Below are 26,868 nucleotides of genomic sequence, written 5' to 3' on the forward strand. Positions count from 1 at the left end.
GGATGGCTATGATTGGTTTTGACGTCACGACCTAATAGACATGTTGAGCGTGTGTGTGTCTCTGTGCGTCTGTTGATTTGTGTGTGTATGTGTGAGTGTGTATGTATTTATGTGTGTGTACGTGTGTGTGTGTGAGTCGGTGTGTGAAAATTGAAATTTCTGCGTCTTTGAGTGTGCCTGTGTGTGTGTGTGTGCCGGTGTGTGTGACTGTGTGTGTGTGTGTGTGTGTGTGTGCGTGTGTGTGTGCGTGTGTGTAGTCTAACTTTTTGATTCTATATCGCATTTTTGTTGGATATAACAATTTTAAACACAATTTTAGAACAGTTTATCACAAAACATTCGGTATTGGCTACTTCAGGAATGTTGATGATTTGTCATGTTTGCTGTATTCGAATATTTGTAACGTTACGATCATTACGTACCCGCGTATTTGCTTAATGTCCTTTGCTGTAATAGTGACCCTGTCATTTCAATGCACAAAACCATTCATTAGGGGTCGTATAGCTCCCAGGGTATTACAGGCGTGTTCTTTTTTGTAACGTGTATCTAGGATACATAGGTGTGGTCAGGTTAGTAGTGATGACTGGCGACAATGACAGAAGGCCAACTGACGGTTGTTTTACGTCGTTTTTGGACAAACAAGGACGACGTGTCACTGCACTGGTAGTGAAAGTTTTTCGTAACTTATACTAACAGTGCCGCGTAAAGAGAACAATCTACCCATTTCTACACCTGGGTGGAGTTAGGAAAGTCGTGTTAAGTGCCTTTCCCAAGGGCACGGTATCGGTGGCGTCGGGGGGACTCTGGGCCGATGACCCTGTCGTCACGCCACACGACCCCACTCCACTGACGGTTGAGGTAGCTCTATATTTTGTCTTTGATGATATGATCTCTATAATTAGCTATGAATCGAATCACAATCTGACTATCTTGGACGCATTGAAAATCAAGGTAGACTGTAAAAGTAAAGAAAAATGAATGATTTTGCGATTTTAGGGTACGATCTTCAAATCTGATTGAAAATGAAAACAAAAGAGGTGTTGTTTTGTTGCCCTTTGATGTTCTCTATTGAATGGCGCCTAGCGGAGGTCAACTGAAATTCAGCCGACTCACGCAGGCAGGAGGTTAGAAACTACATGTACGAGCGATTATTAACAGACAGGGTAAATTTCTCAAGTTGTACGCTACCTCATACGACCTGAAAGCCTAAAATTAAGACTTGATTATTCATTACATTTATTTCGTTGAAAAAAATAATTCTTGTCAGAAAACGGGATAGTTTGAAAAGATGGGATAACTTAAAATCTTTTACTAGTAAATTATTGGGATATCACCCCTTTATCCTATACACTATAAAAAGATATAATAATGATCTAAATCTGCTTTTGGTAAATTAATGGGATAAATTGGTACTATTCCATTTATTTACTAGTAGGGGATTTGATTTTACTAGGAAGAGGTTTTAAAAGAATATTGTCATATAGTGAAATAATGGGATACGTTATCCCGTGTAAAATAAGTTATCATGATGGTTCCCGATTGAAATTCTTTTTTTTAACTAAAAAAAATTGGACAAATACCTAGAGCTTCAGCTGAAAATTACCATACAGTACAGCTCCTGTCTCCCCTACTTTCACGTAAACCATTTTTCGTCGTTCACTCCGTGGGCGCGGATAGATACCTTCTTAGACTGTGAAGGGGCATCCTATGTTTAACTTAAAGCTCCTTGATTCACATTCCCAATGTATCATAATTCTGTTACCCTTTAAATTACTAAAATCATATTACTTCTTGTGAAAATTAAGCATTATCTACCTTATTATAACATATGCATACTGACAGATGACGACAAGACGTGCTCAGTGACAAGGGATCTAATGACACAACATGTCGGACGGGATATTTACACATCAGTAGCATTAACTTCAGATATCTTACAAGAAGAATTATTCAATCATTCTGCGTTGGATCGGAACATTTCAACGAAAAAAAAGAAGACATAAAGTCAAATCTATAAATCGACCATGAAAATTACCATTTACAAATTTCTAAATTTGTTCCTAACCATGACATCGTGTGATAGTGGTGGCCTTTAAGGCACACACATCTGATATATAACCTAAACGTTAACCAAAAATGTCAAATATTAGCGTACGTCGTTGCTATCTGTAACGAAACAAAATTGTATATGCTGCATACTCTCTGAACAAACTATCTTTCAAATACATCTAATATAACCATGAGACAAAAGGACTCAATATGGATAGCTGTCTATACGTGTTCTCCTATACATGAAGCAAATAAAACAATTGCTCTAAAAAAGCTTTTTTATGTACATCGGCAAGCAGGTGGTAACAACAAGTGTAATATGTACATCTATAGTCAATGTTACAAAGATTATCCACATTATCCACATGTGCATTTTTACATGTTCAGAGTCATATTCACACACTTATTATTATTATTACAGTCATGTATTATGATAATAAGAGTATTGTAAGATTTCTCTATAAAGTACCATATGTATTACAAGTTACACAATTGTAGTTGTGTCGTCTACACGAATATCTAAATCACTCACGTTGGAGAAAGGAAAATGGTTTTGAGACATTCATGGTGTCCAGCTGTGCAAATGTCAACTAAACAGTCTATATTGTCGTGCTCCTGTCAGATATTGTAAACATTAGTGTGGTTGATGCTTCTTTGCTGAAGACTGATATAGTTGCTACTACAACGAGCAACAGTGACGCATTGAGGTCTTTGACACAGTGGCACGGCCTGGAGGTCACCAGGACATGGCTGTTCCTGAGGATTTTACCCTGAATGAAGTCAACCAAATCTTTGCCTTCCCTAGATGTCTGACTGAGCTTATCTAGACCGTCCAGAATTAAAAGAACATCATTCTGGTTCTCTTCAATGTATGGCCAATGAACAAATCATAAGCTGCTTGTCTAGGCTGGTGCGACTCGAGTCATCACTTGTAGCTAACACATACGTATGCTCAGTTCCTTGAAGTTTTCAGGTTTATTATGCATAAGCTGGTCAATCATTTCCTTATGACCCTCTGATGCAGAGAACATGTTATAGATTTCCAAAGTCTCTAAGGTTTCCCTGTATCGCTGAACATAGGTCGGAAAGGGCCTGACGGCTACAGATCACTTTCTTTGATTGTTTATCGTCGAAAAAGAACAAACCAATATTCCATTCAAGTTGTAGTGACTTCAGTGTCTTATTTGTACCTATACATTCTGTGAGCTTTTGGACTATTGTCTCAACACCATCTGTCTCATGTTCATCATGCCTTTCAATTGGTTGGCAATCGAAAGGAAACTCCATTGGATGCTCCAGCATCACACGTTCCAGTGTTTCATGTTTGGATATACTCTGCAAGGTATCAACTAGGTTTCCTGCCCTCAAGTTTAGTACATTTAGTTAAGTCATAGGAAAAACTGACCACCTCTTTATATTCACTATCAGGCATTTGAGGCAAGTCAGGTCCACAATCATCTGAGCCAGCGATCTGTCGTATTCTGAGAAATCTGACGGCCCACCTTTGTAACTGTCAATATTGATATAGACCTGTTCCAGTCGTGGTGTGTTTGATAAGTTTGTCAACATTGTTACCATTGAAAAAGACCCAGAGTGCTGAATTTCCTTTAACTCTAGATCTACGGACACACTTTGTGTCCCACATCGAGGTACGAATACTCCAACTGGGGAGAATTCCTGTCCCTCCAAGGTTAGAAACCGCCCATCCTCATCAAAAGAAGAATGTGTGTCCCGTAGTGTAACAGAACTTATTGTGTCAAAATCTTTTAATGTTCTTTGTAACTTATCAAGCTGTTTCTGTTGTAAAACCCTACGCTTGATACACTGAAAATCAATTGCTAGTTCTTGTTCCAATTTTCGATCGTGACTGACAGCTAGTTTTTTTTGACAACTGAGTACTTCCGTCAAACCATCAATCCACTTTGCATGATCCTCACTTGACTGTACAGGATACTCAGGATCAAAATAATAGTTAGTTAACATGTGCTGAGACAAACTAGGTGCCACAATCTCTGCCATTTTACTGGTTTCACAAGCTTTCCCAAGTGTCATGATACACATGTATGACAAAAGATCCCTATACGTTTCATCCTGTGAATCATTACTCAGCTCTTCTGCAAACATTTCAAACAGGGGGCTTGCGTTGTCACCAAGGATTAGAAGCACAAGGTCTTGAATCTCACTGCAAGTATCTTCGATGTACCGGCGCCGTGGATTAGCCAGGTTGGCGGAGAGGAAATAATTCGCCAGCAACGGTTTAAACAAGCAGCGAAAACATCCGATTCTCACGTTTCTTTTACTTTCGTTCCTGACAAGGTCACAGAAATAGTAGGCGGCCATGTACTCCTGAAAGGTCTTATGTAAGAAGGTACAGTAGCAGGTGCGTTTGAACTTGCGAACGAATAATCCCTTGTCAGTAGGCCCATGTTCAACATATCATCTGCATGAAATCCATGCTCCGTTCTTATATCGTCTACTTTAAACTGAAGCTGATATCGCCATAGTCCCTCCCAGGCCAGTTTCCCCAGGCCTCGCAATGCTTCTTCTATGTTAGGAGGAAACTGTTCCCCTTCAAAGAGGACACCATTCTTTCCGCAATATCTCTTGGCAACTGAATATACAATCATTTGATACAGTTCAGCTTTGCTAGCGGGCAGTTTCTCCCCACTATCTTCCCAAACAACACATATGAGTATGTTATTCAGGGGATTGACTGCAATTTCTGACAGATTTTCATTACTCTTCAGATGATCTTCTAGCTTAGTAGCAGAGTCGGGAGTCTTGCTAAAGTACTTGCGTATGAATTGAACTGAGTTCTCCTTACTGTATCCTACTATCTTGTAAAACTCATGACATTTCTCAAGGTCTTTGACACATTGGTACGGCCTGGAGGTCACCAGGACATGACAGTTTCTGAGGATTTTACCCTGAATCAAGTCCACCACATCTGTGCCCTTCCTAGATGTCTGACTGAGCTCATCTAGACCATCCAGGATGAAAAGAACATCATTCTGGTTCTCTTCAATATAGGACCAGAGTTGGTCCGGGGTGACTTTCATATCCCTAGGAAGAAGCTGCTCAAATATGGCATCCTTAACGCTACCAGACAAGTGCCTCAGTTCCAGAAAGAAGACAGCTTTGAAAATGCCCAGTTTCCCAGACGACCAATCATGAGCCAGTTTCTGACAAGAGCACGATTTCCCAATACCAGGAGGGCCCTCTACTCTTATCTTTCTTACAGCTGACCTAGGATTAACTTCCTGAGACACAGCTTCGTCTGTCTTGTAAATATCTGCTAAGCTTACGATAGTGTCTGTGTCTTCGAAGCGCCCCCGACTGTCCCTGTGCTGAAGTTGCAGGTTGGTGTAGACTTCTCCTAAAGGCAGGTTAAGGTCTTCACACCATGGAAGAGGTCGCACATGCGCATACTCTGTAGCATACAGGTCCTTCAGACAGGTAATGACGTCCATAACATCACCTGGCGTTCCTGAAATGAATGGTTGTATTCAGTTGCATGGAAACTTTGACTTATGTGCACCTTTCTTCACATATGATAATATAACTAGAGTTCCACCTTCGCCAAATGATTTTAACCTTTATGACTGATGTATTAGGAGTGTTTCTCATCAATTATAAATCATACCAGTTGATAGTCTTCACCCAAATAACAGAAATTGTCCAAAGTATATGCTATCATCAATTATGCAAATGAGGTCCTTATTAGCATAACTTGATTCAACGATGTTCACATTCACATAACTTCCAAATGCCAAGTATGAAATTGCCGTCATTTGCCAGTATTGAATTACAGTTAGTTTCTCTTTAATTATGCAAATTAGACAAACATTTACATATTTTTATCTATCAACATTCCTCTCTTCCTTAGTTACAAATGTCACATATTTTAAGAGTCATATCATTAAACAAAGCAGGTTTTTGAAATTGTCTCCTTACTTTTGCAAATTCAAATCTACTTTGCATAATTATTGTCTAATCATACAAAGCATCACGTAAGCTATCTACATACCAAACATATCCTAACCATCCATCAAGCCCATCTTGAGTTATAGTATTTTCTATACTTTCTATAAAAATCACAAGAGGAAGGAAGACTCAATGTAGAAAGTACAGAAATAAATACACTTCTAATACCTTGAAGTTTGACCTTCCTTAGACCATCCACAACACTCTGCAGGGTTGCCTCAGATAGAGCCTCCATCAGGACCTCTATGGTGGCTCTCTCTCCGTTACGCTTGAGCCATTCCTCCAACAGGTCCATACAGCGAGACTTGTCATCTCGGTTTCTCCCATCGATGTTGTCGATGTCGGCTTGTTCAAACCGAAGATGGAAGGCCAGGTCCTTCCAGTCTGAGCTCACCTTTTCCTTGATGAAATAGAAGTACTTGCGAATGCCTGTAATGCAAAATTGAAGATATGTGTCTAACTGATAATTTGCCATCAACATAACATTCAATATATTAATTCATTATCTCCATGAAAACATTTCATGGGGATGTTGTTTTGAGTGTGTTTTTGTGTGTTTGCGTGCACGTGTTTGTGTCACTGGTTGTATGTTTGTGTCACCAGATATTTAAAGTCAGCATAACTGTAAAACATGTAGATGGATTGTAATGATATTTGGTATGTGGGTAGCTGTTGGGAGGAGAACGGTCAAGGTCAATTTTGGGCCCCCTGGTATGTGTCACTGGAACTGCAATGGCGTATTTGTCAAAATCTTCTAAGGAGAATAACTGAAGAAAGGAACACCAGATTGTCATGTTATTTGGTAAGCAGGTAGGTTGGACAGAGATGTACACACTGAAGTGCAAATTATGCAAATAGACAGAATTTGCATAAGTAATGTGGAAAATCGTTTGCGTGTGTGTATGTTTGTGTCACCTGATGCGTAAAGTCTGTATAACTGTAGAACGTGTAGATGGATTGTAATGACATTTGGCATATGGGTAGGTGTTGGGAGGAGAAAGGTCAAGGTCGATTTTGGGCCCCCTGGTATGTGTAACTAGAACTGCAATGGCGTATTTGTAAAAATCTTCTAAGGAGAATAACTGAAGAAAGGAACGACAGATTTTCATGTTATTTACTTATAATGCAGGTAGCTTGGACAGAGATATACACAATTAAGTGCCAATTATGCAAATTGGGACTTAATTTGCATAAGTAATAAGGAAAATCTGTATTTGCAGTGTTGTCTATTGCATGTAATAGCACACCTGTTGGTAGCGAAACTGGGTCGAATATATGCCATTAAATTTCATGGAGATTTTGGGTCTTCAGACTCTTGTTGATCTATTTATTTATTTATTCCTTACTTCCTTCATTCATTCATTACTGTTTATATGGCTAAAAATATATCATTTAGCGTACCTGCACCAACTTTTACCTGCAAAACACACGATCATTTTCTTCCAATTGCCTTTCACAGACCCCAACTCTAACCCTGGTGTAGGTTAGGTGCAGGAAGACATCAGAAATATCTGCATGTAGCTCCAATTTCAAATACACTTACCTGCATATACAGGTGATATTCTAAGCCTACATTGTACCCACTATATATACACCATAAATAACCTCTCACCTCCCCCTGGTAACCCTTCCTCTCTACAAGGAGCTGGTTTCTTCACAGGAAACTCTTCTCCATCCTTCCCCTTCGTCTTCAGCTGGCTGGTAGAGGGTTGGAGTGAACCTGTCTCAGGGAGATGGATTCAAAGCGTTAGAGATGCTATCAAGAACTTCTGCAGTGATGCTAGCTCTCAGGATGAGCGATTATGCTGAATATCACATTTTCAAACCTTATTCCCACATCTCCTGGTGCTTATAATTGACTGAAAGTTTAAATGTGAAGGATCAAGATAAAAACACATCTTTTCCCTGTAGGAACTTTAACTATCTAGTCAATACACATCATCAATTTCATGATGTACAGATGATCCGTGTTAAGACAGGATAATTCCTTAAACTTATAGCAGGTAACATAGACTTTAACCCCACGTCAACAAATTTCTTACTTGGTGTCAAGTGACTTCACTGATTTTAATATGACCCCTGACCTGACTCTGAGTCAACTCCATGGATTTACATACATGAAAACGCATTTGGAAGTTACTCAAGTCGACTCGGGAAAAAGGTACTTAAGAAGCCTAAATTTCTGTTAATACAGTGTTGAGTCAACTTTGAAAATGAAAGTGATATCGACTCGCCGGAAAACAGCCTAGGACTTTTGAGTCAGAGGAGGTTATCATATTTACTGGTAACTGGACTCTCCCTTCAGAACAAGGTAACATTTCTCACCTGCAGTTTCACCTGAGTGACCAGCTGCACCTTGTCCCTCAGCCATGATGACTCAAACAGGTGTCAGGTGCACGGTCATTATAAGAACACCTGGAACAGACGGGTGTGTGTCAGGTATATGGGAACAACACCTGAAACTATATATGTAGCCTTTAGGTATAGGTTAATATGGCAATATATATATAAAATTTGAACATGAACATGGTTTGCATAGGAAAATAACATAATTTCTTCGTGATCATATATATATTCATAATAAAAATTGTTTGGAAAGAAAAAACGATCAATCGTGATGAACAGGTGGAGGTATAATAGGGCCTATAAATAGTTGTAGAAATCTAGTTTTGAATTTGAATATATGAAGACAAAATTATCAGAATGTAAATATCACAGAATACAAGGATGGTCCTTAGTTTTGAAATCTGGAGCTTAAATTTGATAGGTTAGAAAAACTTATGGTTAGTAACGTCGCGGCGCTATGTTTTAAACTGATTGTTCGTTCTGAGTTTACCGTCAGAAGACCAACAAAAGTTAAGTTAAGGTCTCATTCATGAGTTTTTTCGCCCCATAGGATAACATGTTATAATACGTGTTTTACATGGGCGCGTTCGTAATGAAAATATAGAAAATGGGCCAATGTTTTTCATTCCATGTTGAGAACATTTACCCTAGATTATGTAAAAAAATTGACAACATTTTCACTACTTAGCCCATGGCTACTTCCCCTCAGCCATTGGGAAGCCCCGATTTACTGTGGTTATATCCACATAGTATGGGATATCAGAAAAGTGTGAGTGATATCTGTGGGTGATATAGAAAAACTGTGGGTGATATAGAAAAACTGTGGGTGATATAACCATGTGACCTATTCTGACCAATCCCTGCTCTGATTTCTAATTCCCCGGGGATTTTATAGCCCTTGAGCCACGCCGGGACATTCCCCATCATCATCATTCACGGGGACATTAAAAAGTGAAAGAAATTGATCTGTAACCAGTTGAACACACTAAAGAGCTAATCTTCCACTGGTCGTGTCAGAGAAGACAGACGCTATGTACAGTAGACAGACGCTATGTGCTAGAGCAGGGAGGTAGTCCACTGCTAGTGGTGTGTGGCCAATTCCCATACTCTTTCTCATAAGTGCTGAGTGCTATTTCCAACCTAGAGAAAGCAGTACGTACCATTTAGTAACTATTAAGCTTTTCATTTTCAATTATGTGAGTTTATTGCTTTCGCGATTTAACTTTTAGCACACTGAGGTAGCCGCTTGGCACCCAATGCTTTATTGGTTACAGAGTTAGGCAGCAGGGAGAAGGTTAAGTATGCAAATACAAGTGCAACACTATCATGACGTCATGTCATGCGAGTATCTCTTCCCTTCTTTTCTACAGCTGATGACATCGAAGACATCGTTCTCAACGTCAGTTCCAGCATAAGAGGGACTCCTTGTCCTCCCAAGGTGGTGAAACAAGACGAGGAGGACACAAACACCGCATCTGTCAACAAATCTCCTCAATTTCCAGGATACCAAGTAGCGGTGGCCTTGGTTTCTGACCTGGAAAAGGAATACGTGTAAGGCTGAAGACAGGCAAATTTTAGTAGCAATTTGAAAAGACGGGGCTTGACAGAGAGAAGAGTTAAGTTGGGATGAGTAAGAATTATCAATAGCGAGAGAAAAACGTTCTGCTGTGAACTGCGTTATTGTAGGATGCATGGTAATGCAATAATTTGGATATTTTGCACTTGGGTGCGGATAATAGAGCATGCTGAGAAAATCATACAGAATTAAATTTAGACCAATTTCTAAGGAAGTAAGAGAGAGACAGACAGAGAGAGACAGAGAGAGAGAGACACAATGACTTAGAGAGAGAGACAGACAGACAGAGAGATAGACAGAGGGAGAGAGATAGAGAAAAAATGAGAGAGACAGAGACACCCAAAGAGACAGAGAGAGGTGGAACGACATGTATCTTGATTACGTGTTGGTTTATTGTTCCCGTCAGTGAACAAGACAAGCATGCGATCATCCGGTTTGCCTGGTCCCTACTGGGCCGAGCGTGGAAGCCAGGAGGCTGTGATGCGATATGAGGGGGTCGTCATCACTTATTGTGCTGCAAACAAACAGGTAGGCTTTGTCAGACTATACCTAGCCTCTGTTGCAGACTCCCATCGGCTGTTTTATTTTAACGTACCGTTTTCTTATTTCATTTTCTTTGAATAAGAAAACGGTAACTGGAAAGAAAACAGTCGTTAATACTCTATGTCCCAATTATGCCACAAATTTGCCCGGGCGGACTCCAGGTACGGGGGAGTATCTCCCGGTGCTCGCACGATTAGCTCACGGCGTCTATTTATTACCGGGTCCCGCGATGATTTTAAGACCGAGTTAAAATTATTCGGGTTCTCGGTCGGGCTCAAAAATAGCCCGGCAGCCGTAGGGTGTCCCACGGGGCCATGTAGAAAGATTGATTATAAGAAAAATTGTTAATATTTCTTGATATACCAGTTTTATTTTTCATTCCCGCAAACAAAATTGGAAATCAGTTTTAAAATTGTGGAAGTGCCCGGCATGCAGTCCAACCTGGAGTCCGTGGCAGCATCATTATGCATTACTGGGATAATTAGCAATTCGGGTCAATTAACACCGTGTTTCGTGTAATCACAAATAAATGAACTCTCTGTTTTCCAACTACGTTCCAGGGGTTCCAAAATTTGATTTGAGGCACACTTCGGGGTTTGGTGGGGGTTAATATCTACATCAAGCAGCTCTCGCTGCTAAACTATTAAGCCCTCGTCACACAATCAATACCTTCCCACGACTTTGATTTGCTCCCGACTAATCCCCAACTAAGGTTGGCGCTTAGTTGGGAGTAGCCTGAAATCCATTCTATTCTTGCTCCAATTCTCGAATCGAAGAAGAATATGAGTTTTTCGAGTTTGATTTCTCAAAATTCATAGTCGACTAGCGACTGGGGATCGAAATCGTGTACTGTAGCTTAACCATTGTGATATTCCTGGGTATATCGTCTACGTGTTTCGTCTGGTGGGTTTACATGAGACGAGTTCGACACTACACGTTTCTATCGGATAGACAGCCTGATCCGTGTAACCAACAGTGTTGTAGACGGGAGGGGAAGCGTGGCTGTTGCGGGGGTGTACAGTGTAGGGAGGAGGGAGAGAATCAAATGGAAGAGGTCATTCCGATGGAAGGGGTCGCAGCCGTTGGCAAGACATACATAGTGCATGAAGCGGTTTCAACCGTATGAGAAATGACGTCATTTGTGAATTGTGATTGTAAATGTTGTGTTTATGGCCATGCAATTGTAGGTTCGTGTACGTTATCATCTCACTGTCTCACAAACTTGTTCTTCCATGCACATTCCTGTCACACAGTGACACGTATAGGTTAGAGAAATGTGAATATCATTACACATAACGTATGTAAATTTGGATATTATTTGCATAATAAATGAGGAGCTTCGTGAAGAGTGATAAAACATTGATGTTTGCAACGTGTAATTTTGAAAGAGAAGATAATGAACTCAAATAAATCATGCCAATACGATTTTTTTATTTGATCTGCTGATATAGTGTCATCAAAAAGTAAAAGTATTTTTGAAGCATATTGCCTTTATTGTTGGAGATATGTCTGATATTCATTAAACAAACATCATATCTTAAGTTCATTTAGCACAACTGATTTCTAATAATGAATGACATGTAGCGATTACTAGTAAATCATTTAGTCAAAATTGAAGTTGTACGGCATATTTACAGACTAAGAAAATTCCCAGAGAATATCCAGTTGTTTGGGGCGTAACCAGACAGGAAATGTTGTCTTTAAGGTCGCAGAACACAGTATTAATTGGCGACCAATGGTAGTTCGGGTATCAAGTAGTGCGTCACATTGAAATAAAAACGTCGTTATAAGAAAGTGGTACTCCTCTTCAATACTATCTTGGCATGAAGGACAACGTCTCTGGTCTGCCAATATATTGCGATGGCGACCTTTTTCGATTTCTAGGCAATGTGCACTTATTCTTAGTTTGGTTATGTTGGTCACAAAAGTTTTGTTTTGGATAGACAATAGGTAGTTTTCTATATTGAGTTTTCATTTTAGAGTACACTTTAAGTTTATTATCATTACTGTTTATTTTTTGTCTCCATTCAGAAAGGAATGTGTCCTTCATGCGTTCCTTGAATGAGTTTCCGAAATATTTGGCATCAACATCATTAACCTCCACCAGCTAGGGAGAGCTTGTGTAAACACAGGCTAGGGGTGGATGTAAAACTGATATTGAAAACTCTACACGAATATTGTGAATAGTCAGTGTGTGTAAAAGCTGTGATACGATTGCACGCTCTCACTAACTTGCAAAAAGATACTGGTGCAACACCTGATGAAACTCGGAACACTTACTCTTGTAATTGCTGACACAGTAGTCTGTTGTTGTTGTGCCATGATTCCCGAAAATATGCTTTCCTTTGTGTTATTCTTTACTGAAGTGGACTACAAAGCCAGTCACAGAAAAATGAAGTAACCAAGGCTGCGGAGTTAGCAGATAATTGTTAAGAGGTCCGTCTTCGACGACGGAATATAGAATCTTTTTTTTTTTTACGGCAAGTGAGTTCAGTCCAGGAAGGGGTAGAGAACCTCAGTTGAGACTGATCTTATATTATGATTAGCATACTATTAGCCAGTTTCAAGACGTACTCATAGTCAGTCCGTCTCAAAAGTCTCCCGTGCCCAGCGTACGGAAAGCCTTGTCTCTGTGTCATTTCTTTATCCTTACTATGTTAGTCTCCAAAGTTAAGCTGCATTTAAAAGAACTCGGATTTATCCGTTGGTTACATGTCAAGCATATCATTTTTTTTATTAGAATTAGCAAAGCACAAAGCTTCTAAGAAAAAAAATCAATCGAAAGCAGTGACATATTTGTCTTCTATGCAAAAATCCTGACATCTTTGAAACGTCTGACTTATTTACTTTTCAAAATCAAATTTTACTCAATCAAAAAAATTGCCTGTCCAAGCATGTCATCCATGATTACAAAAGCAAAAACTTTTAAGACATTGAGAAGCAGCAGGGTTATATAGGGGGTTAAATCTTTTTGCAACATCCAGAAAGTTTATTTCAAACATCGATAAACAGCTGTAAAAGTGTATACAAACCAGCACCTTTTCCATACCCTAAGCAATAGAATTCGTCTCTTCTATATAAAACGCCGTACCAGCAAGGTTTGTAAATGCAACAGCTGATGTCCAATCAAAGAAGAGCTCAAGAGGGAAATGATTCAGTTGAGACAAAATTTTACAATACGCGCATTTCTGAAATGCTATCGTGCATTGTAGCAGACGCAGTAATCATACCATGCATATGACGTCAGCTTATTAAAGACGGTGATCGCGCTCAGCGCTCCCACTGCGACCTAAATTGAAGTTAGTGTAACTCTTTGGAATATTTCAAATACCATGCAAACTGTGAGGTATGACTAAGAGGACAACAAATAAAACAAAGCGCAAACATCTTCGTTTAATTATGTATAGAATTCTTTAAGCGCTTTATTAGATTTTACGTCGCAACGCGATCGCAACGAGGTCGCGGACCTAGTGGAATGGGTATGTTTCGGAAGTGTGCATACCTCGGATATAACTGATGCTGCGCGTGCATTAGTACATCTCTTTGATTTTTTTTGTTGACAGTATTATGATTCATGGCGGTGTGAAAGTAGGCGTTACCTTCACAAAATGTTTGTCTATTGGACCACTCGAGTTTAGAGGGAATGTGACGTGGCGGTATTTTTCTTATTCAAACGCAGGCGTAACTTTTCTCCGATCAGACGTTTTTGAAACGAATTTGACGTCTAATTTGCAGGTTGTGATTCATCAATGTGTAAACATTGATTTTTGTCATTATTCTGCACATCAAGTTTAGCATCGCCACAGCCGTTGTTACTCCAAAGTTTCATCTGACTACACCGAAGATGGAGCAACATGCTCTTGAGAGTGAGGTTTAATTCTACTGTTTTGTGGAGATACTCGGAAGTGATCATAATATAAGAAACATGTACATCAATTAATTTCGAGGACTGGAAGTCATGGCGTTTACAGTAGCGTTTGATATCTACGAAAATAAAACATTCTTGAAAATGTAACATGTATGAAAAGTATTGGTCTCTACTGAGAAAGGACTATGTACGCTTTGTTTATACTTATATCGCGTCGTATCTCTTGTGCATTTATGTACTTGCATAGATATATAGCAGCATATATAACTAGAGTTCCACGACCTCATACCTTCCCCAAATGATTTTAACCTTTATGACTGTCGTATAAGTAGTGTCATCAATTATAAATCATACTAGTTGATCGTCTTCTCCACCCAAATAACAGAAGTTGTCCAAAGTATGAACTTAACAAAGAAGGTTACGCTCACATTTATAATCAATTATGCAAATTAGGTCCTTATTAGCATAATTTGATTCAACGATGTTGACATTCACATAACTTCCAAATGCCACAAGTATGAAATTGCCGCCATTTACCAGTATGGTATAATAGTTGTGTCTCATTACTTATGCAGATTCGGTCTTCATTTGCATGTTTTCTATCTATCAACATTCCTCTCTTTCTCAGTTACAAATGTCACATATTTGAATAGTCATATCGTGGATTACAGCGAGTTTTAAAAATTGCCTCATTAATTACTCAAATTGAAATCTGATTTGCATAATTACCGTCTAATCATGCAAAGCATCACGTAAGCTATATACATACCAAAAATCATGACCATCCATCTAGCCCATCTGGAGTTATAGTATTTTCTCATTAATTATACAAATGAGGTCATCATTTGCATAGTTGATATCTATTAATATTTCTCTCTTCTTCAGTTGCCTATGTCACATGTCTGAGAGTCCTATCATGGAATTTGGCGGCTGTATAAACTTTCCTCATTAATTATGTAATTAGATACTGATTTGCATAATAAGTATCTTATCATGTAAATCATTTCTCAAGCTATCCACTTACCAAAAGCATGACCATCCATCAAGCCCTTCTTGAGTTATTCCCTTTCACAGTCTGAAGCAAAACCTGCTCCTGCAGTTCCAGCCTCGTCACTGCTAGGGTATGGTTGGTGACGTGCGCACCTGTACCCAATACCGTTTCTGTCCATTTTGTGGATATGCGGGACACTTAGTTCTCTTCTGAGTTTACAAAGAAGAAAGAAAATGATAATGTCTTCCCTTCATCTAATAAATCTTTATTTGTCCATATTCTTGATAAATTTCTAGGGCAGTTCTTTCATGGGTTGTTAATATCAAACCTTCGGAATCATTTTATAAGACTTTAGTCAGCCTTTGGTGTAGAACATGACATGGTCGATCATCTAATGTTATTTTTACCCTTCCTTTGTACTAAAGATCTTACCAACAGGGACACATTTAACACGCTTTCTCCAATCAATCAACTTGACAACAAATCAGTTCGAACCTCCTTGAAAAGGAATTATCAGGAATTCGTATTTCCATCAGGTCTGATGTTTCGTCATTCATTAATTGCTGTGCGTGGTTCGGTGTGGCAGGCTTGTCTAGCGTTCGTTTTTATCTGACCATACCTCAACATCAACCCAAACTGGCACGAAAGACAATAGTGAATGACTAAAAAACACACATTTTAATTATCAAAAGTTCAAGAATCTTACTTCTTGACAGTCGAAGTGCCACCTGAACTTGCGCACACAGTAGGTATAGCTAGTTGATAGCACGTCGGCAGAACGTACTGCGTACGGTTATTAGCCTTCTATTTGAACCTATAATTATATGATAGCTTCCGAATCCTTTTTTACTATTTGGTCAATGTTGCATCGTTGCTTGAGATATGTCTTTGGACAAAACGTTTTGAACCTATAAATGAGATATAAATGGGATTTTAACCATAAATACGCAAACACCACCTTAAACGCTTACGTTTGTTTGTTTGTTTGTTTTATTCAGATTTCCAATAGTGTATACAATCCTACACTGTTCTTCCTGAAATCCGTCTACATAAGATACAATTAAATAGATAGATACGTATATATATATGTATATATGCACTTATCACTGATTACAACATCAATATCATTAATGTTACACTTGTCACGGATTACAATATCATTTGTCACTGATAACAATATCAATAGTATTTATGTGATTCTTGTCGCTGATTACATCATCAATATCTTTCATGTAACACTTGTCACGGATTACAATTTTATTTGTCATTGATAACAACATCAATAGCATATATGTGATAATTGTCACTGATTACAATATCCAGATCATTTATGTAACGCTTCTCAATGATTACAACATCAATATCGACCATGAATCACTTTCGACTAATAACATCAATATCATTTATGTAACACTTGTCACTGATTACAACATCACTTGTCACTGATTACACTATCAATAGGCGGCCTTTTGATATTGTTATAAGTGACAAGTGATATTGTAATGAGTGACAAGTGTTACATAAATGTGTGTTGTCACTGATTACTACATCAAGATCATCTATGTAACGATTGTCACCATCAATATCATTTATGTAACACTTGTCACTGATTACAACATCAATATCATTTAACACTTATCACTGATTACAACATCACTTGTCACTGATTACAATATCGATGGCATATATGTGATACTTATCACTGATTACAACATCATGATCATTTATGTAACACTTCTCACTGATTACAACATCAAAATCGTCTATGTAACGATTTTCACCGATAATAACATCAATATCATTTATGTAACACTTGTCATTGATTACGACATCAATATCATTCATTTAACATTTGTCACTGATTACAATATCAATACCATCTAATTGTGATACTTGTCACTGATAACCATATCAATACCATTTATGTGATACTTGTCACTGATTACAACATCAAGATCATATATGTAACAGTTTTCACTGATTACAACATCAATATCGTCCATGTAACACATTTCACTGATTAGTACATCAATATCATTTTTGTAACAATTGTCACCGATAACAACATCAATATCATTCATGTAACACTTGTCACCGATTACAACATGAATATTAGTTGAGTATCCTAAACAATAATCAAAAATAAGTAAATGAAAACTTTCCATTCTCTTGCTTCCATCTCAGTATATCTGCCCTCTGGTTGAAAATGGGTTAGAACCTAGACTGGTACAGATAAGATACAAATAAAGATCCATTTGAACTTGGCAAATCCTAGGCCTTGTCGATTTGCAATTGATTACATGTCATATGGATGGCACTCCTCATAGAACCAAAAAAAAACCTGATTCGAGCGTGTGATTTTTTTCTCTTACTCAACATTTTATCAGGTGTGGATTTTAGTGTTTGCAGGACATTCTTTACACTATCCCCCTTTTTGTGTGTCTTTAAGCTGGTTAAATACCAAAGTAAAATGTTTTCTGACTCGATCTCTTTTCAGATTCGGACCTTGTTGTTTATTAAATGACTGGTTCTGAAATATGGATTCCTGTCAACGGAATGAACACATCTAATTTGAGAGTTAGCCCTCTCAGATACTAGGTTATGTATTTCACCATGTGTTTTCGATCATGTCCTTTACATTTTGACCACTCGGTATCATTATGATAATCAGCATGAATTAGACTCATAATTGGTTAATTATACTGTTTACTTCCCTGATATTTATTTCTAAAGTGCAACCTATATCATGACTTCTAGAATATCATAGTTGACTGTATAGTATAGATAGTAGTTTGGTGGACAGAGTTGTTTGGTAGGGGCATGTGTTGTTAAAGTAAAGCCTTCCGTCCAGGGCTTACCCCTATTAAAGTTGAGTTGCGCAATCTCCTTTGTAGTCCCTACTTAAAATCTTTGAAACCTTTCTTTTCCTTCAGATTTTTTTGCCCACTCTGGAGACTTTTTTGGTTAGAAGGAACAGGTAGGGTCTTAGCTTTCCCATTTTAGTTGAAAATTGTTTAGTTAAGCAGTTTAGGTGGCGTAAGAACATATGTGAGTTGTTGGCTCATGTGGATGGGTATGGCCGGGAACTAGGTCAGAGATAGGGTCTGTTTACTTCCGGGTGGCGTTTCTGCGACTTTGAGCTGTACAACCCTCTGTTTTCTTTGCATGTTTATCAAGTATACCCTTGTGACTTCCTGGTGGAGAAGAGTTTTTAAGATTGAAGTTAGGGTAAGTGCTTTTATAGGGCCTTACTTTAGTGGGTCTTATCATGGCCGGCAATGGAGGCAAGTAACTTTGTTGTCATCCCTCCACTCTCTGCCATGACGAGTCCTTGTGAATTTGTTTTACCGGGCTGAGGAGCTCACATCTCAGGATCATCTTATGATCATAGTATTATTGTGATTATAGTATTTCAATTGATAGAACTACTGTATACTTTGAAAGTTGCATTTTCTATGCTCATCTGCTAACGATTAATAAGAAGCATGCCTTTAGAACAATTCAAGATTTGCAACGTATGACCTACTTAATGGGACAGCCACACAGAAATGAAACAAGAATCCCGGTCCGCACCTGATAAAGTGTTTTCATAAGGTCAAAGACAGTCGAATTTTGTGATACCAAAATAAAGTCAATTTTTTTTAGAAAATTGTAGGACGGTAAAACCCAGTTCTACTTCTAACTTGAGCTTGTTAGTCAGACAGAAAGTTTGACCACTGGATGCTGTGTTCTTGTGTATAGCAGTTATTATACAAACCAAGATAATGCTAATACTTAGACACAGTTACAATACTAATATTAATACACACAGATACTATCAAGTAAACAAGACTTCAAGTTACAGATTACAAGAACATTAGGACATTGTGTTGTGTATCTCACCTGATCAGCCGTTCACTACGTCACACTACTACAGACTACACACCGTACTTCTCCACAACTGGTAACCAACTGACAAACTAACAGAACTTCAGTGCTCTTCTTATACTCTAGTGGACAGGAAGTCCTCCTACACAATATTATAATCATGTTAGTCATTGCATTCCGTAGACTTTAATCATATCGTAGTTTCCAAGAGTTCTTACCATCTTCTATACCCTTTTAAGGTCTGAGGTTCCCCAGCCCCATATATGGCAGAGCTATCTGTCCTACCTACGTCATCAAGGAACATTAAGGATGCTCCTGCTGGGAGTTGACCCACTTTAGACGGGTAGAGGGGGTTTTCCAAGAACGTGATTTGACACATGATTATTTCCTGTGACATCCTGGAAAACCACAGATTCACTACTCTTACAACTCACAAATGTCACAATGCACATTTCCTATTTGTTACAAAATCATACAACATAGAAATTAAGAAAAAAACTACTGGAGGTATTGACATCAATTTTGATAGATATAATGTGCAATGTACACAATATTCTCATTCAAGAGCACAAATTTATTGATTTTTGGCACAGCTCTAGCTTACACTTTTTGAAAATATAATTTTAAAGAAAAAAGGGTTCTCAATGGGGCAAAAGACTTAGCTATTGTTCCCATTGTAGCAGAATTGCAACTAAATAATTGTAGGTGAAATAAGCATATGCAACTTGGTGATTGAAATCAAAAAGACGCTTCTATTAACTTTTTTATTCTACAAGAAACCTGTCTAGCACTTACAAAATTAGTTTGTAACAGTTGACTGCTGGTTGCCATGGCAAAGGCCATCTTTGTTCTTAATGGTGGATTTTTACATTGTTGTAGGAGGAAAACATCCATAGCTTGGCTGTATATGTACAGAAAATGAAACCTGAATTTTTCTATGTTATTTTTCTGTGAGCGAGGCAGAAACGGTGGCGAAATGTAGAGGAACGGGTCAGTTTTGGGACTGTATAAGCGGGATTACGATGTTTCGCCTGGGATCAAATTGCGCCTGAATATGGTTACCGCCAACTGTTGTGTGTCGGCTGCAGTATGATGACCTCCGCCGGGGGTCAAATTAAAGTACGAGCAGGCAAACTGTAGCTCTTTTTCACATATTTTGCATATTGTACCCCAAAGTCAAACATATCAAATTCTCGTAATTTCCTTGTGCACCCTGCTACAAATTTTCAGGCGTTGAACCTACTCACTTCCAGGTCCTTAACCATTTAAATCCCCATAGGCGAAAAACTGTGTTCTGCTATCTTCAACGATCTGTCCCCATTTGCAAATATCAAATTTCAGTAGAGCCCCCTGCCTTTTGGATGAAGATTTGCACCATGCCGCTATTGATGGCTCGCAGTAGTGCTTTTCCCAGTAGTTTTTTTCATGTCGTTCAAGGTTCAAGGTTTCTTTTGATGATTCCTGCTTGGTCAGGGAAACTCTGATTCCGACTGTGAATGTATAATAACATGGTGTTAAGATTAAAGAGTTAGAATAAAGATTTTCCCGTGAAGATTTAAAGATATCCAACATCTCTCCGCAAACCACCGCATCTAGTTCATAGGGATATTCTATTCTCCAATATTCTATGTGCTAATCTACTCAGTATTTCAACCACATTCGACACAGACAAAAACTATACTTTGCTTTCATTGGTTAATTTTGGCGTTTGTTACCTTGCAGAAGCACGACGTAGGCCCACAACCACACGCTCCCTGTATGCCCACAGAGAACGTGTCGTGGTAATCTGGGGACCAAGGGGCAGAGAACGTGTCGTGGTCATCTGGGGACCCAGGGGCAGAGAACGTGTCGTGGTCATCTGGGGACCCAGGGGCAGAGAACGTGTCGTGGTCATCTGGGATCCCAGGGGCAGAGAACGTGTCGTGGTCATCTGGGGACCCAGGGGCAGAGAACGTGTCGTGGTCATCTGGGATCCCAGGGGCAGAGGACGGATCGTGGTCATCTGGGATCCCAGGGGCACTGGACCGGCAGGCATCACCCATCTGGCAAAAAAAAACAAACATGCAACGTGCTGGCTTGACAGGCATGCATTATGAATCATTGGCATTGCAAAACAAAGAAACTCTAAATGATAAGACGCAGCTGCACTACGTTTAATTTAACGCATGCAGATGCAGAAACCAGTAAACGATGATGATAGCATATCACAATTTCGTTCCTGTGTGCAATGTAGATATCAAACTATATTTTTCTCCCTTATTCTACACAATGCATGAAACCGACGCATAATGAAGCCACTGACAAACTTTCAGGACCATTTCTCGACTTTGCTTCCAACAACTTCCAAACCAATACAAAAACCGGTTTGAAAGTAGCCTAGAATCTATTTCATTCGAATATTCTAGCCCCAGTTCACTCCTTTGGTCGCATTCAAACAGAACATGCATGGCTTTCCTGACTTTTCAACGACCATAGCCGGCTAGCGCAGAAATTTTTAAAGGTCACATGGCTTGCATCGCCCCCAAGGTCCAACCACAGATGACCCTACTCACGACTTACTCCCAACCATTGTCTGAAGGAGGTCGGTGGACATGGTCGGCTATGTGTGACAGAGCCACGATGTTTTAGATACTAGCGATTTACGGCATGATAAACGTTAACTGGTTGAGACGTAAATGATATGTCGAATATGGTCGAATTACTCCACAGGGTAAGCAAAAGTGCTGTTAAATTTATAACTAAAAGAAATTATTTTTCATTAACCTTACGAGAGTTTGCGGTAAGGCGTACGTCATAAGACCAGAACAACAAAAAAGAAAGTCGTGAGAAAAACTAAGAGTTCAGTTTATATACCATCTTTGTCTTTCGCTTGCAGCAGTGTATCCAAATGACCTCAATCGCCACATAGATGATTGGTAGCGCTAATCTAGCGCCAAGGATGATGAAAATTCCGTAAAAGCTGTCCAGTCCCAGTTGATCCGCATCCGCTCGTGCCATATCCCCCCCGTCCAACGCGCAGCCAACTGTCGGCCACCAGACGTTACGAAATTTGTCTATCTTCCCCTCTTCTTTCAGCTTTAGGATACTGAAGATTACAAGGAGAAGAACAAACATCAATATAATGTTAAATCATTCATTCATTTATTATTTAGGCCATCTACTGATTTGTTTATATGGATTACATCCTCTGGACACCCCTAAACTGTTGCGAACGTGCAAAGAGAATCAAGCTGGGCAATAAAAAGTGCTGCCTGAACAAATAATTGAACATAATAAATCTTCGTTTTTGTTTTTTAGGATCTTTCTTTTTGACTTTGTAATTGAGTTTGACATTCTATGACATTAGTATTCGTTTTTTAAAGATTTATTTTCCATTTTTGGCATATATTTACACATTTCACTTTTTGAAATATTTACAGTATGGTCACAGATAATATTTTTTTTAAACGGACGAGAATACATTCGAGTGCGAATTTCATCAAGAAGCCGATTCAGCGTAGCCTTACGTGTATGAAAACTAGTGAAATAACTCCATTTTTCGTACGCCGATTTGATAGGTGATACACAATCACTCCTCGAACACCACAATTTCAGTGTTATACTCTATGTTACTAATAAGTGACTGTAAGTAGCTTACACTAATGATAGCTTATGTGACAGCTTGTTCCCGTGCTTGGTTGCTAACCCATATCCAAGATGGCGGAAAGGCTTGCCGACCATCATCAGTTCACAGTTCTCGTCTGTCATGGTGAGGTACTCCAACATTGGCGTGTCATACATGAGGACAAACTCACCCTGCCAACGGAGAAAAAGTGCATATTGCCATGAATCTAAGTGAAGCATGGTAATACTATAACATTTGGCTCGCACCTGAGGCGTCGCAAAAACAGCTGAAAGAAATGAGTGCATGATAGGTATACATGTACGCAGGCTACCTCTACAACACAACATCAATACTACATACATATCAACAACGTTTATTCGACACTCTTTGATGTGGGACTATTTCAGCCATAGGCAGTAATAATACACGAGTAACCCGTCTGAACAACAGTTGGACATGCATTCTTGTTTTGTTCTGCTCACCTTCTTAACTTGCTTTATCCCTTCCGCGACTTTGCCAACCATCGTTTCCCTTGTGTCCATGTAGGTCCACATCTGTCCATAGACTGTACCTGTGGCTGAATACACAACACAACATTTTTTTGTCAGTCTGCGCCTCTGCGGCCCATACCATTATACTGCGTTGCCTTCCTGCTTCTCTATACTGTAGCCATTATCACGGACACGCAGGCAACACACATTCAAACAGACACACAGAAATCAAAACCTCCGTTACGGTAGTAGATGATAACTTACTTTGTTGATCATGGAAGAAGTCGTAGGTGCTCCCGCCCTTCGGGATGCCATATTTGATTTTTGTTTGTGCGACCAGATCGTCCATGAATCTTATCGACTGCTCCTGTCTCTTGACCGTGAGGAAGGCCGTGAGGTTGGCGGTGTAGGTTGATATGACGATGAGGCCGAAAAGCCACCAGGCGCCTGCTAAGATACGGTTCGGGGTTGACCTCGGCTGAGGCTCTACACCTGTCGGATATATCGATATGATCATCTTTATTGCACATACATGCGCTTTTCGACTAGGTACAGAAAACAACCACAAAGACGTAGAGCATAAATAATGTCAGGACTTCAAATACTAAATATAAAACTTTGGTTCTAAAACTAGAAAGGTTCTGCTTCTAATCGTCTCTTGGCGATGTTGAATATATAGGATGGGATGGGTTTACATGTTTTTAAAACAGGATGTTCAAAAAGCATACGAAACATATATCTCTGAGTAATAGCTTTAATTATATAGTGAGAGAGCATTATTTATGTATCGCCCATACTAGGTATGGGCGGTACATATTGTTTTCGTATTACTAATGTTTCTTTCTCCTGTCAAATCTTCAAATCGACTCATCTCGGTCGTCTCTGGGCCAAATAAGCTGAAATTTGGTATGCAGGTAGAGTGAGTGCATACCTCTAGGTGTTTGTTTTTTTTCATTTTTTTCGATAAATGCCTTTAAACTGATTTTATTGAGTTTTTTCTGACCAAAATCGTACATTTAGGCCTCCAGTGCCTGCGTGTTTAAACCAAAGGACCTGGAATTTGGTGTAGTTGGCATTGGATATTTACCCAGATGACCCCATTATTAGTTTTTGCATACAATACTTCAATATCATTTTTTTGCGATTTTTTATCAAATTTATGGTTACTTTCCAATGTGGAGCGCAAGCCGCGGCGTTTTCTATACCATAATATGCTGTCGGGAAGCCGCATGCGTCGGCATTGAATACGCGCGCGATGTTTAGTATTAACGAAGACCTGATTGGTCAGTTTGGGCACCCAATGATGAAGGGGCTTTCATTATGTATCGCCCATTCTGTAGGCGGTACATATTACTTTCTCTCATGTTTCTTCTTCTTCTCCTCCTGTCAAGTCTTCAAATCGATTCATCTCGGTCGTCCCTGAGCCAAAACGACTGGTAGCTTTGCATGGCATTCAACTGCAGTAATGTTTGAACGAGTGCACACTGAAGTATTTTGTTGAACTGGCGAAGTGTCGATGGTATTAGTCGGTAAAGCTATGTCCACGGCGGTGTATAAAAAACGGTCAAAATGTGCAACGTGCTAGCGGCGGACGAACTGTATTCAATGAATTGTGCCACTGAAAATGCGTAAAATAGCTTGAGTAGGGCCTACACAATGTATCAGTATAGAAAAACAATACTTCAGCGGCTGTACAACACTCAAAACTATGGCAATTTAGCTGAAGATACGCGGCGGCGCTCGACTGTGATTTCGCGAGTAGATTAGCTCTCACAATTACCAACGTAAACCACACAACCTAAAGGTCAGTGACCCCACCCCACGTGCAGGCGCATCTGGTTGACAGCATACAGTTGTCTTGCAGGTGGCGCGTAATTATTGAAGGGGTGGGGATGGGGACGTTTTGAATTTGATTTCGGACAGGGGTGATTACACAAATGTTCTTTTTTTTTAATAGAGATGTCTCCTGAATGGTCCATTATGCATGGTAACATCCATCACCATTATACCGCCACGTTTACTGCAATTTCTAAGGTGATATACTAATTTAGCAAAGGAGCAGCTCATTTTTCCCGCTTACATGTCGATGTTATAGCTCACCTTCGCCACTGATGATGTGTATGTTTTTTTGTCTCTCTTGATCTGCTAAAAACGAAATATCGCATCGAAGATGTTGCGGAAATGCACCGAGAACGGGTGTGCGCACGGAAGGGGGTTCCAGAATACCACCAGGAAGCAAGGACCTATATAATGTCCTTGCAGGAAGAAACTCGGCAATTATCTTGTCGTTATTCACCTTATAAATCAGCTGTTGTTCCTTTCTTTCGGGGTACTGAGTTCGCTAAATATACAAAGATGTCTGGGGATACAAAAGATCACACGAAAACGGATGTTAACTGTTAAAACTTTTGATTTAGCTGTAGCCCGTCACAACTGCTTTGACGTAAAACTTACGTCTGACGTTCTACTATGGTTCAGTTCACATAATGGTGGCTTCCTTGCTAGTGTAACGGTCGTATTAATTGTTGGTCTTACCCAAAAATCAACTAGTCCGGCGTGCCCACCACCTCTCGTAATTGATATCTTGAGGGTTATAGTTGACACGGCAGGTCTACTATGCCGCTGGGCGTGAATCAGGAGCAGCTCTCTCGTGAGGACCGGCGGCGGCAATGTTAGATCCAGTTATGGAAGAATCCCAAGTATGTCATACAAATAAAGACATTTTCTCTGACTGTTCATTACTGAAGATTTATTTGTTCCTGAGTAAAGCTTTATTACTAATGTTCGTCTCCCATGCAAAGACAAATGGTATCGACGTGGAGTCCCCAGTTGCGGCGGAGGGGTGCAAATTATTTGAACCGCGGTTTGGGACCGAACAATAGAAGGTTCATAATCCTACTATAAACTGTTGTTTTTTGGTGAAAAATTCATCTATGAACATCATGCATATAGTGTGATGTATATAGATGCAAAACATTTCCCAGTGCTTTGTAGAAATTACACCCGCCCCTTCAAACTATTGGTTTCGCCGAAATTTTCGCGGGAATTTTCCTGTTACGCAATATGGGGGAGGAGCTAGTCTCGGGCGAAAACAATAAAAATAACGACGCTCTATGATTTTTTGCGCCAGGTCAACTGCAGTTACGGCTAGTAAACAACCGTTCTTGACGATAGATCACACTTTGACACGAGTTGAAGGCCAGTAAAAGAAAGTTTATTTTCCTGTTGTTTAAATAATCGTCTTGAGCTGGAAGCACGTGCGATTATTATATGCAAACCCAGCGAACAACGTGCTCTTCCCACGACGCGCCAGCATGTCATGATAAGGGATCGAAAATATTTGACCTCGTCGTCTCCGAATGCCTCGTTATTGATGCCTTTTTAAGAGTGTATGAAACACATTGATGTCTGAAGTGTGCATACCTCGGAAATCACTGTTGTTGCGCTAGTAGATCTCTAAATAATTATCGCCTTTTAGATTTGGCGGTATTATGATTAGTAGCGGCAATATGGTAATGGGGGTTAGTTCCTGTAATCTATTCTTTCATA

General features: G+C 39.4%; 2 protein-coding genes across 2 annotated transcripts; both read right to left on the bottom strand.

Annotated features, from left to right (window-relative positions):
- Positions 1–4,226: 4,226 nt before the first annotated feature.
- LOC136449180 (NACHT, LRR and PYD domains-containing protein 12-like) lies at positions 4,227–8,481 on the bottom strand. Its single transcript, XM_066449062.1, has 4 exons — positions 8,359–8,481; positions 7,646–7,753; positions 6,202–6,462; positions 4,227–5,536 (listed from the first exon to the last, which is right to left on the bottom strand). The coding sequence occupies exons 1-4, from the start codon at positions 8,402–8,404 to the stop codon at positions 4,335–4,337; spliced, it is 1,617 nt and encodes a 538-aa protein (XP_066305159.1). The 5' UTR covers positions 8,405–8,481; the 3' UTR covers positions 4,227–4,334.
- A 7,847-nt stretch (positions 8,482–16,328) lies between these two features.
- LOC136449191 (glutamate receptor ionotropic, delta-1-like) lies at positions 16,329–25,916 on the bottom strand. Its single transcript, XM_066449073.1, has 6 exons — positions 25,855–25,916; positions 23,584–23,811; positions 23,311–23,405; positions 22,862–23,019; positions 22,078–22,309; positions 16,329–21,266 (listed from the first exon to the last, which is right to left on the bottom strand). The coding sequence occupies exons 2-6, from the start codon at positions 23,666–23,668 to the stop codon at positions 20,913–20,915; spliced, it is 924 nt and encodes a 307-aa protein (XP_066305170.1). The 5' UTR covers positions 23,669–23,811; positions 25,855–25,916; the 3' UTR covers positions 16,329–20,912.
- Positions 25,917–26,868: the final 952 nt, after the last annotated feature.

Source organism: Branchiostoma lanceolatum, chromosome 1, assembly GCF_035083965.1.
Source record: "Branchiostoma lanceolatum isolate klBraLanc5 chromosome 1, klBraLanc5.hap2, whole genome shotgun sequence".
NCBI lineage: Eukaryota > Metazoa > Chordata > Leptocardii > Amphioxiformes > Branchiostomatidae > Branchiostoma > Branchiostoma lanceolatum.